We start from the raw sequence: 16,520 nt of genomic DNA, 5'->3' as shown, positions 1-16,520 counted from the left end.
TCCTTTCATTTCATTGAGCCCATTTCTGCAGCTGGACATCACTTTTCATTAGTTTTTTCAGTGATTTTCTGGGTAGGCCTGTTCTTTTTTCCACAGGAGATTACAGCTGTTCTAAAACAGTTTGTTTCATTATTTCTTTGTAAATTTCTCCAGGTTTCACCAATCTGTGAATCAAAGTGATTTCAATTTGGCATTCCGAAAAAAAATCTACAACTGTAATCTCTGTCTTCCAGAACATTGCTTTTTTGTTATTTTTAAATGTCAAAATGCATCTTCATGAATCCTCATGGATGACCATTTTAAAGTGATAGATATTTTCATGTAAATTAGGAGATCTAGGCAGATCACTGTTTACCTGTCTTAACTGAATGTTTGACAGTCACAAGGGAAACTGAAATAACTTTAACACATTCACTTTTTTAAGTAATACTTAGAAGATAGAAGGAGCTGCATTTCCAGAGGAAAATGCAGCGTTGAATGCTGTACTGCTGAACGAAAATGAAACTTAAAGGGGAATAATTGGCAAAAATACAAATTAAGTTAAGAAATGATCAAAGTTGACCATAAATAAAGTGAGAACAGCACAATAACAAAAAATATATTTTTGTGAAAAATGCCATTGCCGGGTATCGAACCAGCGAGCTTCTGCACCAAGGATTCCCCATGAATTTCAATAGAGGCAGAAATCCTGCAATATCTTTAAAAGTTCAAGGATTTGAAGGACCAAAAGTCACAACTGGAAAAAGCGGAAAAAGCTGAACATTTTTATAGATGAATGGTCAAAATAGCTGAAAAATTTTAGGAGGGGTTAAGCACCAAAAAGTGGTGGAAGATACTAGAATAAAGAGAAACAGGAAAACTATGGGATGGATGATTTATAGCATTCGACCAATAATGATCTGAAACTCTCCACAGTGGAATTGGTCGTCATTCGTTTGTGTTTTAAGGTTTTTGACACAGATATCAGACAAAGATGACCAGGTCTCCCATATTTAGGATTAATACAGGAAATATACTACTCATTTCAAAATAAAAGGCCCGTCCGCTGTCCATTATCCTAAGCTATAACACAGGAATTTAACATAAAGAATGTTTAGTGCGATCTGTTTCCATTTAGTTCGTTTTCCTAAACGGAATCAAAAGTTGTTATTTATGTCAAAGTTATTTTAAACGTTAACGGAAGTGTAACATCTGCTTTACTTTGGTACATTGACCCACTTTGTGCAGACGGCCAACCCCAGCTGTGTTTAAAACAGCCGCGCGCGAGGCGCCGGGATCACCGGTGATGCAGGAGCTCAGCGTCTCGCGCCCCGGACGCGCGCGCCTCACTATGCTGGGAAACAACTTTTCCTTCTCGCCATGAATCCAGCAAACGAAAGCAGAGCCGGCAGACACGAGGAGCGGTCCGTCTTCGCTGTCGGTACCTACAAACTTCTGACGGTCATCATCGGAACCATCGGAGTCTTTGGGTTCTGCAACAACCTGCTTGTGATTCTGCTGTACTGTAAATTCAAGCGCCTCCGGACCCCCACCAGCCTGCTGCTGGTCAACATCAGCCTCAGCGACCTTCTGGTTTCTGTCGTCGGGATCAACTTTACGCTGGCTTCGTGCGTCAAAGGGAGATGGATGTGGAGCCAGGCGACGTGCGTCTGGGACGGGTTCAGCAACAGCCTGTTCGGTGAGAAAACGAACATTTATTTCATTGTAGCTTTCTGTTGTTGTTTGAATGAACTCATATGAATACATCATGTTACGTTTGACATATTTAATCTAGGTTGTCTGTTTAAATCCAACACAGATTTCACTCCAGCTATAATAAAATACATCATTTAATAAGAAATGTTTAAGAGGATTTGTATTCATAACATAAATGTCAGCAGTTGCTTAAAGTATCAACTGACAGGAAAAGCAGTGATCGGTTCAAATGAACAGATTCCACTCTGTGTTGGTCAAATCTGACCCTCTTTATTTTTCTGAATTAAAAGTGAAAAATAAAATCAATCTCTTTTTGTCGGACAGGAATGTGTGTGTTGTTGTTGTAGGTGCATGTCGTGCACTGCTTAGTCAGGCTTTCCATGTATCATTTGAAGAGGAGGAGCGTGGATGAGCTCTGGAGGTCACTCTGTGGGACTCTCCTCTGCAGCACCTCATGGGAGGGAGGCTGCAGGATCATCAGAGCACATCTGGAAGCTTGGCTGCTGCTTTTTATCTGCCATCCAACTGTCCTTTAACTGACTTTGTCCTTTCTGCATATGAGTCTGCACGGCTGAACTGCAGAAATCCCTTTCTTTGATTTGATGCCTTTCAAACGGGCCATCACCTTTTCTTACCTGTCCCCACTCAGCAGAGGTCACCTGGAATTTACACTGACCGTATCTGGTGTGTAGAAAAACATCAACAGAGTTAAAGGGTCTGAATCAGTCATTAGGATGCCGCCTTCTTTGTCTCTGAAGGCTCCTAAAACAGATTGATAGACGAGACAAACAGGAGATGGAACTATTGATAGAAACAAACACTTCACTTTGTGTAGGAACTGAACGAGGCAGCTAGTCTAGTCTCTAGAGACGTGTGCATCTGTGTGGGAGTCAAGAGTCACTTTGTGTCTGTTGTCAAAGCTAAAGACTAGAATGTCTGAATGTGATGCTCAAAGAAACGGATTAAAAATGTATGAAAATCTCCTGTTGAAGGACGTGCTGTGCAGTCACTGACCCAGATCCTCCAGTGAGCGCTCTTAATTACCCAGCATGCCGCTCTACCTCCTTCTCTCCCCTCCCAGGCATTGTTTCCATCATGACTCTAGCAGCTCTGGCTTATGAGCGCTACATCCGGGTGGTCCACGCCCAGGTGGTCGATTTCCCGTGGGCGTGGCGGGCCATCGGCCACATTTGGCTGTACTCTCTGGCGTGGACGGGGGCTCCTCTGCTGGGCTGGAACCGCTACACTCTGGAGATCCACCAGTTGGGCTGCTCCCTGGACTGGGCATCTAAAGACCCAAACGATGCTGCCTTCATCCTCCTCTTCCTCCTTGGATGCTTCTTTGTGCCTGTTGGTATCATGATTTACTGCTACGGGAACATCCTCTACGCAGTGAGAATGGTAAGGCTGTTATGTAAGCATATGGTGAGGCTGCTGAACAGGAAGACGGGGCACAGAGAGGATGGACAGGCTGACCTGAAGCATTGAAGGTGGCAGAGGAAAACGTTGCCACCACAGTTAAGCTCTCTTCTACCACGGAGTTTTAGGGCCAGTTTACAAACTTTTTGGTTTTTCTAAATTACGACTTTTAAATCGCACATTTACAAGCAAAAAGTCCTAACTGTTAAATTACGAGATTTTAAAATTGGAAAAAAATTGCGAGAAAAAATCGCGATCATTGACGAGAAAAAAGTCATTGATTAACGAGGAAAAACACCAAAGTTTTCCGTTTATCGGAACCTGGCTTGAAGATGAAATATGTGGAGCATTTTGTGAAGCTTTATCTCCGGATAAGTTTCAAGAACAAAGAAGTTCTGAACCTTTTCATTGTCAGTGTAGACGGCTTTCCGGGGTACGGTGTCAGTAAAGCTGAGTTTATATGTAAAATAAGGAGCTCAGAGACACGCTTGGGTGTAGAGAACCGCTGTAGCCTTTATTCTCCTTTTCATTCACATAAACTGAAGTTCATTTGTCACATTATGTCATGAACCTGTCATCTGAACACCAATGTGGAATTAAACAGTGTAACATACGCCCCCTCCTGCAGATGAAACGTCCCGTTTCAACATAAAACAATAAAGATGAATGAAAATAGTCTGTTATGGTAGCATTAAAACATTGACAATGCCAAAAAGTGCTCCTTCTCAGACGGAAGCGTCACACAGACGTAGAGATCTTGGTTTCATGGAGGAAGAAAGGATTGAAGCAGACATCTGCAGGGACACCGACGTCTTCATCAACGGCTGCAGAGATCCTGAAAACCACCCATCAATAAATAAAACATTAATAAATCGTAATTCAAACAAATGAGCTTCCAGACATTTTTAATGTTATCAATAAACATTCAGCTCACCTGTTCCATTGAGTTTAGTTGGTCTGCTCTGCTGCTGCGCGGCGTTTACTTGCTGCTCTGTGGGATCACTTTCACTTTTTTATAGAAATTTACAAGTTTTTTTTCTCATGTTATCTAATTTTACTTTTTGTTTGTTTGTTGGTGGCCATAAAACTCAGTCGTTCTGTTTAAATATGGGGAGGATGCTCAGAAATGACACACTGGCTGCATCTGGCACAACGACAATTGAAATGGCAAAACAAATAAACAAAAAGCAATATTTTAGAAACCAAAACACACTAGAAAAGGAAATTCAATAAAAATAAAACGTTTGAGAAAATCAAAATGTTAAATGTCAAGAAATGAAACGGTAAGAAACCAGAAGAAGCTGGTGCTATTGGCCATCTCTGATGATGCGTGTCCATCATTTCAACCTAAACGTGTTTGTCATGGAGAGATGCTGGATCTGCTCCGTACTAATCATCAAACTTATTAGTATGTGGACATTGAAGACACATAAAAACCCTCAAAAGTCAAAATCCAACATCATCCAATCAGTGATGTCATGTTGGACCCACCTTTTCTGGTTTCCTACTGTGTTTTGTTTCTTAACATTTCATTGGGATTTCTGGAAATAACTTTTGTTTTCTTAAATGTTTTCTTTTTATTTCATTTCATTTGGTTTTAATTTCTAAAATGTATTGTTGTCTTTCATTTGTTTTGCTTTTTTAATTGTGGTAGTCATCACCGTAGGTCTGCTTTGCTTTAATCACAAAAAGAAGACTGAAGACCTGAGCCCCCTTTCAGCTGACGTTTACTAAACCTGGTGTCATGTGATAAATTTATAGATTATAATCAGAATCCATTATTGTCATTGTACATGGTGATACAATGAAATTGCAGCAGCCTTGGAGTGGTGAAGAAAAATAAAATAAAATAGAATTAAATAAAACTGATATCACTGTAACTTACAAGTCTAAACAAAATGTACAATATGTACAGAAACAATTGAATATTAAATACGTATAAAAAAATAGAATGAGTTGAGTTGCCATGAACGCAGCGTAGTAGATATTGTGTGTTATTGCACAGAGACCAGGTTATTGCACAGAAGTCAGTTATTGCACACACGTGTAGTGGTCAGTAATTAAGTGTTTGTAAAAAGTCAGAGTGGAGTGTGGTTGGTGGATGTGTGTGTATTCCGTAAGGTGATTCCCTGTGGAAAAAAGCTGTTCCTTAGTTTGTTCGTCCTGGTTCTGATGGACCTGTACCTCCTTCCAGAGGGCAGCAGATCAAACAGAGGGAAAGGAGGATGGGTGGAGTCAGTGGTGATGTTAGTCACCCTGCTGAGGCAGCGTGACTGGTAGATGTCCTTCAGTGAGGGGAGGGGGCAGCCGATGATCCTCTGTGCTGTCTTTACCTCTCTGGAGGCTCTGCCGTTCTGCTTCAGTGCAGTGGGAGAACTACACTGTGATGCAGTGTCCTTAAATGTAGTGCAAACTCCACTACACTTTCAACATAAACACACTAGTGTTCTCCCTACCATGACAAAGGTGGATAAAGGTGGAAAGATTTCATGTAATCCATGGACACCAGTGAAGATCACAAATCATTGAAGAAAAAAGGTTCAGCGCACTGTCTAGTGGGTCTAGATGACCCAACTCCCAATGTTAAAGTGCCTAGGATAGCACAAGGGTTAAGAGTGAGGTTACATTTCAAAGGAAAGAGCATTTTCACCGCCATACAATGTAAAGTTTAATAACAAAACACATTTTAATTTGATTTTACATAAATGATCATTCACTGAACAAATGTAAGGTGTGTCATCAGCTATTTATTCCTCAATTAACAGGTTTTTCTGTAAAAAGACGAGTCAAACTCCGTTCTTTGCAGAGAGACAAGAACGTTTGCATTGACTGTGTCCCCAGCAGGGCATGAGGAAAAAGTCTTGTGCTTCCATCTGAGGTCCCAGAAATACAGACGGGGCGCTGCAGCAGTGATGCAATGTGGGGATTTTGGTTTCATTTGTCCTTTACTAAATAAAAGGATCATCATCAGCATGGACTTCATCTGCCAGTCTCTATGAAGTGACTTCCTCCTCAGCTATCTTTGAGAAGGTCTGTCCTCTGAAGCACAGGCGTTTACGTGAAAGTCATGACTTTTTGTTTTAGCATGACTTCTTATAAAACAGATGTTGTTATGGCAGCTACGCGCAGCAGCATCAAGTGGTAATAATGTCCAATTTAGAAGACACTACCGTAGCGGTAGGAGAAGAATTCGGATTCGGTTCAGAGTTCTTTTCTTCTGTTTATCTGAAGTTTCACTTTATGCTGGTTGAAAAGCATCAGTGAATGTTTGCTGTTTTTCCCAGCTGTTAAAATCTCTGCAGTTCTGCATTTGGCAGACAGGAGCGAGTCTGCTGGATTGCGCCTCCAAAGATGTGTTTCTCGCTGTGTGACATATGAGTCAAACGATGCCTGCAGACAGTCTCCGTCTTGTCAGGGATTCTCTTCCTTGTCATTATTTTCAACTGCAAAACCAAAACACTGCAGGTGTCTATAGGGATGGGGCGTCTTCAACCGTGTTCCTCAGCTTTGTTTTCTCCTGTTAGTCAGCTTGCTTCACAAATACGTTAGATTGTACTCCACTCACAAACAACAAACACAACTGTGATTGTAAAGGACAGGAGGGTGATCTGTGTAGCAGAGTGGACAAGGCTCTCAGCTAAAGAATACAGCATTTAAGGATGTAGATAAACACCTACATGGAGTTAAATGTAACCAATAATGGTTTAACATACAATTCAACCAGCACTGTGATAGTAATCTACCTGACAGCTACACGCATGCACTGTGGTTCTGCACACCTGTCCAGGCTCTCTGGCAGCAGGTATGTGCCATCAGTTTGGCTTAAGGTTTCAATCACAGCTTCACCGTCACTTTGTGTGCTAGGTGACATGAGTGCCATCCTGGACTGGCTGTGGGGGTGGGGGGGGGGTGGGGGTGGGGGTGGCGCTTTCTGGTTCCTCTCTCTCTGTGTGGGGTGGGTGGTGTGGGGCCTTGGGGGTCTGCGCTTCGGGGGATGGGACCCCTGGGCTGAGGGGACCTGGGGGGGGGGGCTGTTTGACCACCTGGGGACAGTCTACCAGCTGTCCCCGACTTACCCCCTTCCTCATATAACCTTGTATTAGGGTGAGGGGGTGGGGGGTTTAGCCTGCGATGCACCTTGGGGGGGTGCTACTTGGCAGTGGTCCCCCCCCCCATGGTTGCCGTATGGAATGAACCCCCCCTCTCTCGGTTTCATTTGCACTTTAGACATGTAGGGCTCTTGGTAGGGGGGGTGCTTGGACATCACTGCTAGCAAGCAGCAGATGTCCTTTTAGCCCCCTACCCGCCAATTTTAACTGCACCTTGGACATTTAGGGCCCCTTGGTGGGGAGGGTGAAGGGACATCAATGTGAGTAATCAGGAGATGTCCCCTCAGTCCCTACCCATCAATTTTAATTGCACCCCCTTAGTACACACACCCTTTACTCCTCCAATGTACACTCCAACACACATACATGCACACACACACCCTCACAAACACACATGCATTTCGCAAGGAAGGTGGGACCTCGGACCATGTGTCCCCTACCCCATCCCTGGTAGGGGGTACTGGGCCCTTGGCAACGGCGGCCGTGTCCCCGGGCTGCTGGTTTCCTGGGCCCGGCAGTGCTCTCTCCGCACGGGGAGAGGGATCCCTGAGCTTTCTGCCAAGGCCAAAAGCCGGGGATCACATCACACCTGAGCCGGGGGCTGTCCGTGTCCCTGTGGTGTGGGTTCTGGTCCTGGTCCCTGGGTGCCGGGCCTCGCCAAATTTCCAACTGTGGCTGAGCCTGGTCGGGCCATGTTTACAACACCTCTTGTGGACCCCCTTCTCTCCTGGGTGCCCTCCTCCTGGGCGGGGGTGGCTGGCCCCTGCCTTGCTCCTTCCTGGACTAACCGTGGGCCGGGTGGGTGGCCACCTGGAGCGCGGAGCGGGTCTCATTTGGGGGGGTCCTGGCTCGGGGGGATGCCCAGAACTCCTGGGTGGTGATGAGGTGCTCGTCTGGGGTTGTGGGCGCTCCTCTCGGGCGGGGCCTTGCGTTGGGCCCCCCCTTGCAACATCCATATAGAATAAACCCAGAGAAGCATTGGATGATGCAACAGTGGGTATCATACATGTTACAACATGGGATTGCTCGGCATAGCTCCAGTCCATGGAGCTCTCCTTGTCTCCTAGTTCAAAAGTTTGACAAGTCACCACGTTTTTGTACTGATTTTAGGAAGGTTAATTCATTCACTAAGCCAGACTGTTTTCCTTTGCCCCGCTTGGATGATTGCATTGACCGTGTGGGATCTGCCGCTTATGTCACAAAACTAGACCTACTTAAAGGCTATTGGCAAGTTCCTTTGACCCCCAGGGCTTGTGAGATTTCAGCTTTTGCTACCCCGGATGATTTTTACGGTCTTGACTTTTGGTATGAGAAACGCGCCAGCGACATTCCAACGGCTGATAAACACAGTGCTAAGGGGTGTATCAGATTGTGAAGCTTACCTGGATGACGTTGTGGTTTGCAGCTCTTGTTGGCCTGACCACTTGTCAAAACTCAGTGATGTTTTTTTTAGGTTGACCAAGGCTAACCCAGTGCTTCTAAATTATTTTTTGCCAGCCCCCCCCTAGGAAAAAGAAAATGTTTCGCGCCCCCCCTACCCCCCCCCATACCCCACCCCCCCACACACTCGTGCAGTGACAATATATATATTAGGTAAATATCTATAAAAATTGTGCAAGTATACTTAAAATTGTATCTTTTAACATTAACAAAAGCAAAATGAATCCTCTTTCAAATTTCAAATCATATTAACTTTATTTTGTCACACAGAAACCCTGTTCTAGTCTAAAGCAGAAAAGAAGTTTAATTGATATTTTTTATTGATCCCACAATGGGGAAATTCTTCTCCGCATTTGACCCATCCCTGGGGGAGCGGTGAGCTGCAGCCGATCGCGTTAAGGGTCTTGCCTAAGGACCCCCACTGAGTGATGTTAATTCACTCAGTGAGGGTACAGTAAAGTGCCTGTATTAAACTCCTTATTTAAACTAGAAACATTTTGACCAACTGAACCATTTGATGCTGAGAAGAATAATTCAATCAATAAATAATATTAAATATAAATTGATCTGAAACATTAACACATCAGCACCAATATATTTTACGCTTTTAGTCTGAAGAAATAGGTAAAAAACATTGTGCTGATTGTTTTTCTAAATGGTTGTTTATTTTCTGATGTCATGAAGTGCAGCTGTTTTCCTGCATTACCCGCTGTCTTTTTGTCAAATACTAAACAACAGACAGACAAAGATTACATTTATAGAAAATAAAGACACATCTTAAAAATGTCTACAATAGTTAATAAAGAATGACATTATTAGCATGAACTGAGGAATCTAAAGGCACGTGATGATCCTGGTGTTGGGCAACAGACAGCGCTTGCAGCTCTCTTCCGCGTGCCCCATTCCACCTGGCAGAGAGAGCCCACACCACCCCTCCCCTTACGTTCTCACACACGCAGCCGCCTGTGACAGGAGACGGGAGCGCGCGGCTGCAGATACGGTGATTCACAGGTTTCAGGCTGTAAACTCTGTGATTTAACAGAGAATAGGAACCCAATAGAGGCACAGATTTTTTTCCAAGCACTGAGCCGCTGTCGCCGCCGCCCCCACGTTAAATTTGCGCACCAGACAATTGCCCGTATTGCCTGTGCCTAAAACGGCCCCCCTGGCATCGCACCGCGCCCCCCCCACTATTTGAGACGCACTGGGCTAACCTAACACTGAATCTTGCAAAGTGTGTGTTTGGACAAGCTACGGTCACCTATTTGGGAAAAGTGGTTGGTTGTGGACGGGTCTGTCCAGTCGAAGCGAAGATTGAAGCCATTGTGAACTTCTGCGTTCCTAGCACAAGACGTGACCTCAGGCGTTTTCTCGGCATGGTCGGTTATTATAGGGGTTTCTGTAAAAACTTTGCTACTGTGGCTGCTCCGCTAACCACATTGCTCAGCCCAAAGGTTTCCTTTGAGTGGTTTGAGGCTTGTCATGTGGCCTTTAGCAACCTGAAATCATTGATGGCGTGTGCCCCTGTTCTTGTTGCTCCCGACTTCAACCTGTCATTTAAACTTGCAGTGGATGCCAGTGAGGTTGGTGCTGGAGCTGTCCTTCTTCAAGATCGATCAGGAGTTGAGCATCCAGTTTGCTACTTGTTTCGAAACTTTAACTGCCATCAACTCCGGTACTCCACCATAGAAAAAGAAGCCCTTGCACTGATTTTGGCTCTTGAACACTTTGAGGTCTACGTTTCCTCCACCCAAACAGTAGTGGTATATACAGACCACAATCCACTGGTTGGCCTGCAACGCATGAAAAATTCTAATCAGCGTCTGATGCGGTGGTGCCTGTTTTTGCAAGGTTTCGTTTTGGACATCCGCCATATTCGATGACGTGATAATGTCCTTGCGGATGCCCTTTACAGGTCGTGAGTAGCCGAAAACGTTGTGCATGTTGGCGACCAACATGCTTATGGGAGGGGATGTTATGTAAGCCTTTTTTTGTCTTTTCAGTTTCTTTATTCCAGCTTCAGGTTTCCCAGCCTGCCCCAGAAGCACCTGATAGAGGAGGATTAAGAAGGCCCTTTTTGGCTCCTCCCTTCCCCCCTTCTCCCATGGCTGGCAGCCACACTAGCAGGATGACTCATGCTTGACACAGCAGCCTTTTTCCCTTCTCAGATATTTGTTGTTAGTGTTTCCACATCACTGGGAATAAACCTGGTTGTTTTGTACCGTAAGCCCTTGGTTGTGTCTTTTATGTTGCACCCACTGAGCCTGGATGTAACAAACAGCTCTTCTCCACTACATGTTAGCTGTTTTAGCATCCTTACCGTCACAAGAACAGGCAGACGGCTGGATCAAAAAGCAGCAGGTTTATTAGCTCAGCTAAAAGTCCACAGAGCTAAATTAGGGTCAGGCATCCAGGAGTCAATCACGAGCATGGGGGTAGTCAGGATCCAGACGAGGGTCAGGGCAGGCGGCAGTCAAACAGAGTCAGAGACAAAACAGAGTCAGGAGATCAGATCTGATCAGATCAGGCACGCTATTGCAGGCAGAGTGGCACAAACAATACTTCGCACTGAGTGAGGCTCAGTACTGTGCTTAGTTATACTGTGAGTGATTGCAAATGAGTCAGGTGTGGCATCCAGAAACTGTGGCGCTGGGGTTGCTGGGAGATGTAATGCACTTAGAACTCTGGAGACGGTTCCCACCCATGACCAGAGGGAGAGACAGATCTCTGACATTTACAAAAACTCCCAACCAAACATTTTGACACAGCACCATGTACCTCTCAAAACAGCTTTGATGTTATTAAGCACAACCAGAATTAATCCATATATAAACTGCTCTAGATTATAAGGTACACTGACACAATTTAAAAAATGTCAGCCTGTGCAGTGCACCTTATCTTAGTGCAAAAGATACGGTACATATTTTTCAGGTTTTCTAAAGTTTTTTATTAGTGCTCCTTGAATCCTTTAGCCCTCTTTGAGGACAGTTATTCTCACTGAACTCTAAAAAACAGTTTAAATTGATTCCCATAATCCTAACATTAAATGTTTTTTGATGAAATGAAAAATAACCTTTTAGTGCAGTTATCTCAGCAGCAAGTATGGCAGCCAGAGACTATTAGTGTACAATAAATGTCTGGAAAGTATCATAAAGACTTTTATTACAAAATATATGACCTTATTTAACCATGTAAGGCCGTATTTCTCTTCGGTTATTGGATTTCTATTATCTGACCTCTCAGTGCACCCTGCGACAGACTGGCAGCCCAGTGACCCCGAAGGGAACAAACGGAAGAAGATGAATGAATGAATGAATGAATGAATGACCTCTCCGTGCCTGATCTGCAGAGGGAAACATTACAGCCTTTGGTTTTCTTTATGCTGCTCTTAGGACACTCACATTTCAAACATAATTGATGGTAATTATTAAATGAAATAATCTGCATTTTACTGACCTCAGTCAAAGCTCAGGGGCTTTTAAACTGGAAAATGCATTCTTCCTGACTACCCGGTTAACCAGGACAGAATGTAAGCACATTTGTGAATGGGCCTCTTCTCCCCTCCAGAACTGTTTTCATTACATTCAGGAGCAACTGAGCATGTCTGAATCGTGCGTGAATAAACAGGCCGGTGCTTCCGCTTCTGCAACACCAGTAAGAAAAAAAGACAAACAGGTTTCATGGCTTAAAGCTCTGTTCGTGCATGAAAGCCTTTATGGCATTAACATACATGAACCCTGAGTTAACTTTCATCTAATTTAGGTTGTACTAATAATCCTCTTTGCAAATATTTTACCAGATAAAAGCCATTGCTGTCTAAACATGTTCCTTGTTAAGGGTTTCATTGTAGTATTGACGTTTTAACTGATGACTTGTTGATGTAATCACCTGTTTGATAATTTGATCATTTCAGCTTCTGCTTCTTGTCCTGCTGTTTTAGACCTCTGGAAAAGGCTCAGATTGATGCTTTTATTTTGAAGGTGATTGATCAAGACGGTTTAGAAAGAAAATGACAATTATTCCGTGTCTTTTCTCAATTCTATTTTTAACGGGTGGTAAAATATTATCTGCCTTCCTCGTTTTTTCCATTACAGCCTAATAAATCCCAAAGAACATCCAGCATGGCTAAACTGATGAAGTCTTTTATAAGTTTGAAAAAGCCTGAACACTGCTGGCTCCAAAGGAACAAGATGACTGTTTTCATCAAAGTTCCTGTTGGAAGAATCGGCTGTTACATTTTCTGAGCCCCAAGACTGATCACTGCACAATACATAAAGCATGGCAGAGGATCATCATGCAGTATTGTTAGAAAATCTTCAGAGAGAGCTACTCCAACCTTGCTTTTATGCCTGAGCTGCTGACCTCCTTCTATAGAGTCAGAAAATCTGGAAAAGTCCTCCGCTTATCATAGAAAATAGGTCACATACAGTATCAACCTCAAGGTCCTGACAAGCCCATGGTGTAATAATACCTGATCACTAGCAAAGCTGGCCCGCATGTGTCACCAATACGCAACAAATCCCACAATGCACTGCCAATGCATGTTGAAGTACTGCGATACCTTGTTTTAAGAAGATCAAAAAATCAACAGGACTTGCCCTTTGGCTTAGTCACAACTGCCCCTCCAGCTGGACAGGGGGCTGGCTGTGGGCAAAATAGGCAAACCTGTGTGGGACACGCGGTCAACCACAGGAAATATCAAGATTGTAGAAATTAGTCTAGGAAGCAAAATACCACAAATTTTTAAGATTTTTTTTATGAGTAATGTGTTCGGTGTAGCTTGAATTCAAGCAACAAGGTCAGTTACAAGTTCAGAATAAACATTAAACCAGGCTGGACTTTAACTTCTACCTTTTTTTTGTATTTATTATTTTGACAAGGAGACAATAAATACATTTGTTTGAGAGCTGGAGCCAGCACCACTACAAAATAAGTATTCCTAAAGCCCTGCTGACGTGAATCACTTAAGGTATTGGGTTCCACATTTTGGCATGTTTCAGTGAAGTAAAGTGTTTTGTCAGTACATTTTTGGATTTACCAGATGACTGAGTGCATAAATAAAAACTGGCCCCCCAATGTAGGGTGACTAATGCTCAAACCAGGTGCTGAAATGCCATTTCGCTCTTAAGGTAGGGCAGATATACATGACTTTCTTTAAGATAGGTTGCCTTGAATTGACTCATAGTATTGATGAATAGTTGTTTTGATTGTCATAAAACTGCTCATTGCATGTTAAAGCAGTATGAAAACTGAACAGATTGGGTAAAATTCAGTAATTATGAGTTACCCTAATTGACTACTTTGAGGGAAACATTAAATTATTGCTTAACAGATCATCTGTTTCTTGGTATCAAAGTATAAGACAGAAAAAAGGTTTTTGGGTGCTATTACCATAATAAACACAGCATGTATGAAGGTTTGATCTGCTTCTGCTTTGTTGTAGCTACGCTCCATTGAAGACCTCCAGACAGTTCAGATTATCAAGATCTTGCGGTACGAGAAAAAAGTGGCTGCAATGTTTCTGCTGATGATCTCCTGCTTCCTGGTGTGCTGGACCCCCTACGCTGTTGTGTCCATGATGGAGGCCTTTGGCAAGAAGAGCATGGTGTCTCCAACCGTGGCCATCGTCCCATCCTTCTTTGCCAAGTCCAGCACAGCGTACAACCCCCTAATCTATGTGTTCATGAACAGAAAGGTTTGTAACTGAAGGCTTTTGTCTTTTATTTTTCTGTTCTGCTCGGCCAGGGGTCTGCAACATGAGGGTCCATAAAAGGTTTTAGTTTTAAAAAGTAACTGCAAAATTAAAAGTAAATAGTAAAGTATAAAAATAGTTAAGTAAACTAAATCGTAGCTCCCGGTCTGCTCTATTCGGATACATCCACTGTCAGAAAATAGATCCATGAACGTCTTTGTTTTCCTAATCTGAGCTAGAATCTGGATCGAAACTGTATGGCTGGATAGCTATGTTATTGCTCACCATTTATTTGCAACACTAATGTTAGCTTGGAGGTGCAATGGGCTGTAAGCTAGTGTGAGAGAGTGTAAACAGATGGATGATGAGAAGTAGGGGTGGGCTCACTCTGCGGCAGCAGTCCCACCCACAACTCAGACGTCAATTTATGTTTTCTTTATGCCAAAAAAAAGTAAATTTATATTTTTTATATTAGTAACAATAACATAAAGACTAATTTATCTAATTTTTCTAGATGGTGAAGAAAGACTCTGTGGCTCCTACTGGTTTGTAGTCTGTAAGAAATTGACCAGAACGGCTCTTTAAGTGTTGAAGGTTGGAGCCATGTGCTGTTTCTCGTGCTGGTTTGCGGCGCCTTCCGTCCGTGAAACCCGGGTTCGACTCCGGGCTGCTCCCTGTTCCCTTCTCTACCTCTGCCGGTTCCAAGCCCGGTTTGAGAAGGTTGCGTCAGGAAGGGCATCCGGCGTAAAACATTGCCAAGTTTACCATGCGACTCGTTCGCTGTGGCGACCCCTGATGGGAGAAGCCGAAAGTGGGAAGAAGCTGAAAACTATAACTGGAGGGACTGAAACTATAACTGGAGGGACTGAAACTATAACTGGACGGACTGAAACTATAACTGGAGGGACTGAAACTATAACTGGAGGGACTGAAACTATAACTGGAGGGACTGTTATCAAGGGGACCTACTTTTCCTTTCAGTATTTATCTTTCATCCATTGGTAGCATATCAGATGTAACAGGGTTGAGTAGAAAGTGAATAAACTTAACATTATGGTTGCAAATATAGCAGCGCTAATTTAAGTGTTTTACAAAGTGTCCTATTTTAATTGTGTTACATGTGATTTAAGTTGTGGAAGTGAAACCATGAGCTACACCAATCTCAGCTGTCTGTCTTTGGCTAAATCTTTTGAAAGTGAATGCATAATGGTCCAGTCTCATCCCATGTCAACCTCTCTTCCCTCTATCTCAGTTCCGGCGCTGCTTTCTGCAGCTGCTTGGCTCACGGCTCTGCTCAAAGATCTCCTGGCTTCAGTGCACCCTGAAAGAACACCCCCTGACTCCAGTGGAGCGCCCAATCCGACCGATCGTTGCATCCACGTCATGCGGCAGCCGGCATCGGCCCAAAAAGAGAGTCACCTTCAATTCATCCTCCATTGTCTTCATGATCACTGGGGATGAGTTCCAGCAGCTAGACGTTACCTCCAAAAGCAGGAACTCCTCAGAGGCCAACGTTTTTCACGTGAGGCCATTGTGATCCAAAGGAACATGTCACCTCACAGTCTGCCTTATAACCAAACATGCAACTCCGGGGCAGAAAAATCCTGTCTGACCTCCCCGGATGTTCCTGTGTCCATATTGACGTTTTATACAAAGCTCAACACCTTTGTGAGTGGTGGTGAGAAAACATTGGTAATACCGTTGGAATGAAGAAGTAGTGCTCTGTGTAATAGTTGTAAAACCAAGTATTCAGAGTATATTTTTGGCCCTCAATGCAGATGAACTTGTAAAATCAAATGTTTTCTCTTTCAGTCAGTACCCAACTGCAATTGTGTAAAATGAAACAAGCCATAAAGCATAAGCCCATTTCAATGGAAATTCCTTTCAACCACCTAGCTTACGTACCAGATCTCATCTCGTTTAAAAAGTGGCACTGGGAGCAGTCACAGTGTAATTACTCCAGAGGTAAATACATGTGTGAAGCCTAATTAAAAAGAGAAGATGTGACCGGGACGCTTAACTCTGACACCCTTCTCATATCCTTCCTGAGCTGTCAGCTATGAATAGACATAATGAATGGATTTCTGTGGCTAATAAAATCCCTTTTCACTGTGAATGTGAGTTAGAGCTTTGCCCTTTATGTTCGTTTGTTTGTTTACTGGCAG

General features: G+C 43.5%; 1 protein-coding gene across 1 annotated transcript; it reads left to right on the top strand.

Moving 5' to 3' along the window:
- Nucleotides 1-1,359: 1,359 nt before the first annotated feature.
- Nucleotides 1,360-15,892, top strand: opn3 (opsin 3). Its single transcript, NM_001305403.1, is given in 4 exon segments — nucleotides 1,360-1,678; nucleotides 2,777-3,096; nucleotides 14,107-14,358; nucleotides 15,608-15,892. Coding segments are annotated over 4 exon segments (1,176 nt in total).
- The last annotated feature ends 628 nt before the right edge of the window (nucleotides 15,893-16,520 follow it).

Source organism: Oryzias latipes, chromosome 15 (genome assembly GCF_053564925.1).
Source record: "Oryzias latipes strain Hd-rR chromosome 15, Olatipes_Hd-rR_3.1".
Taxonomy (NCBI): Eukaryota; Metazoa; Chordata; class Actinopteri; order Beloniformes; family Adrianichthyidae; genus Oryzias; species Oryzias latipes.
Note: the sequence above shows the minus strand (reverse complement) of the source record. Positions and strands in the feature narration are given on the sequence as shown.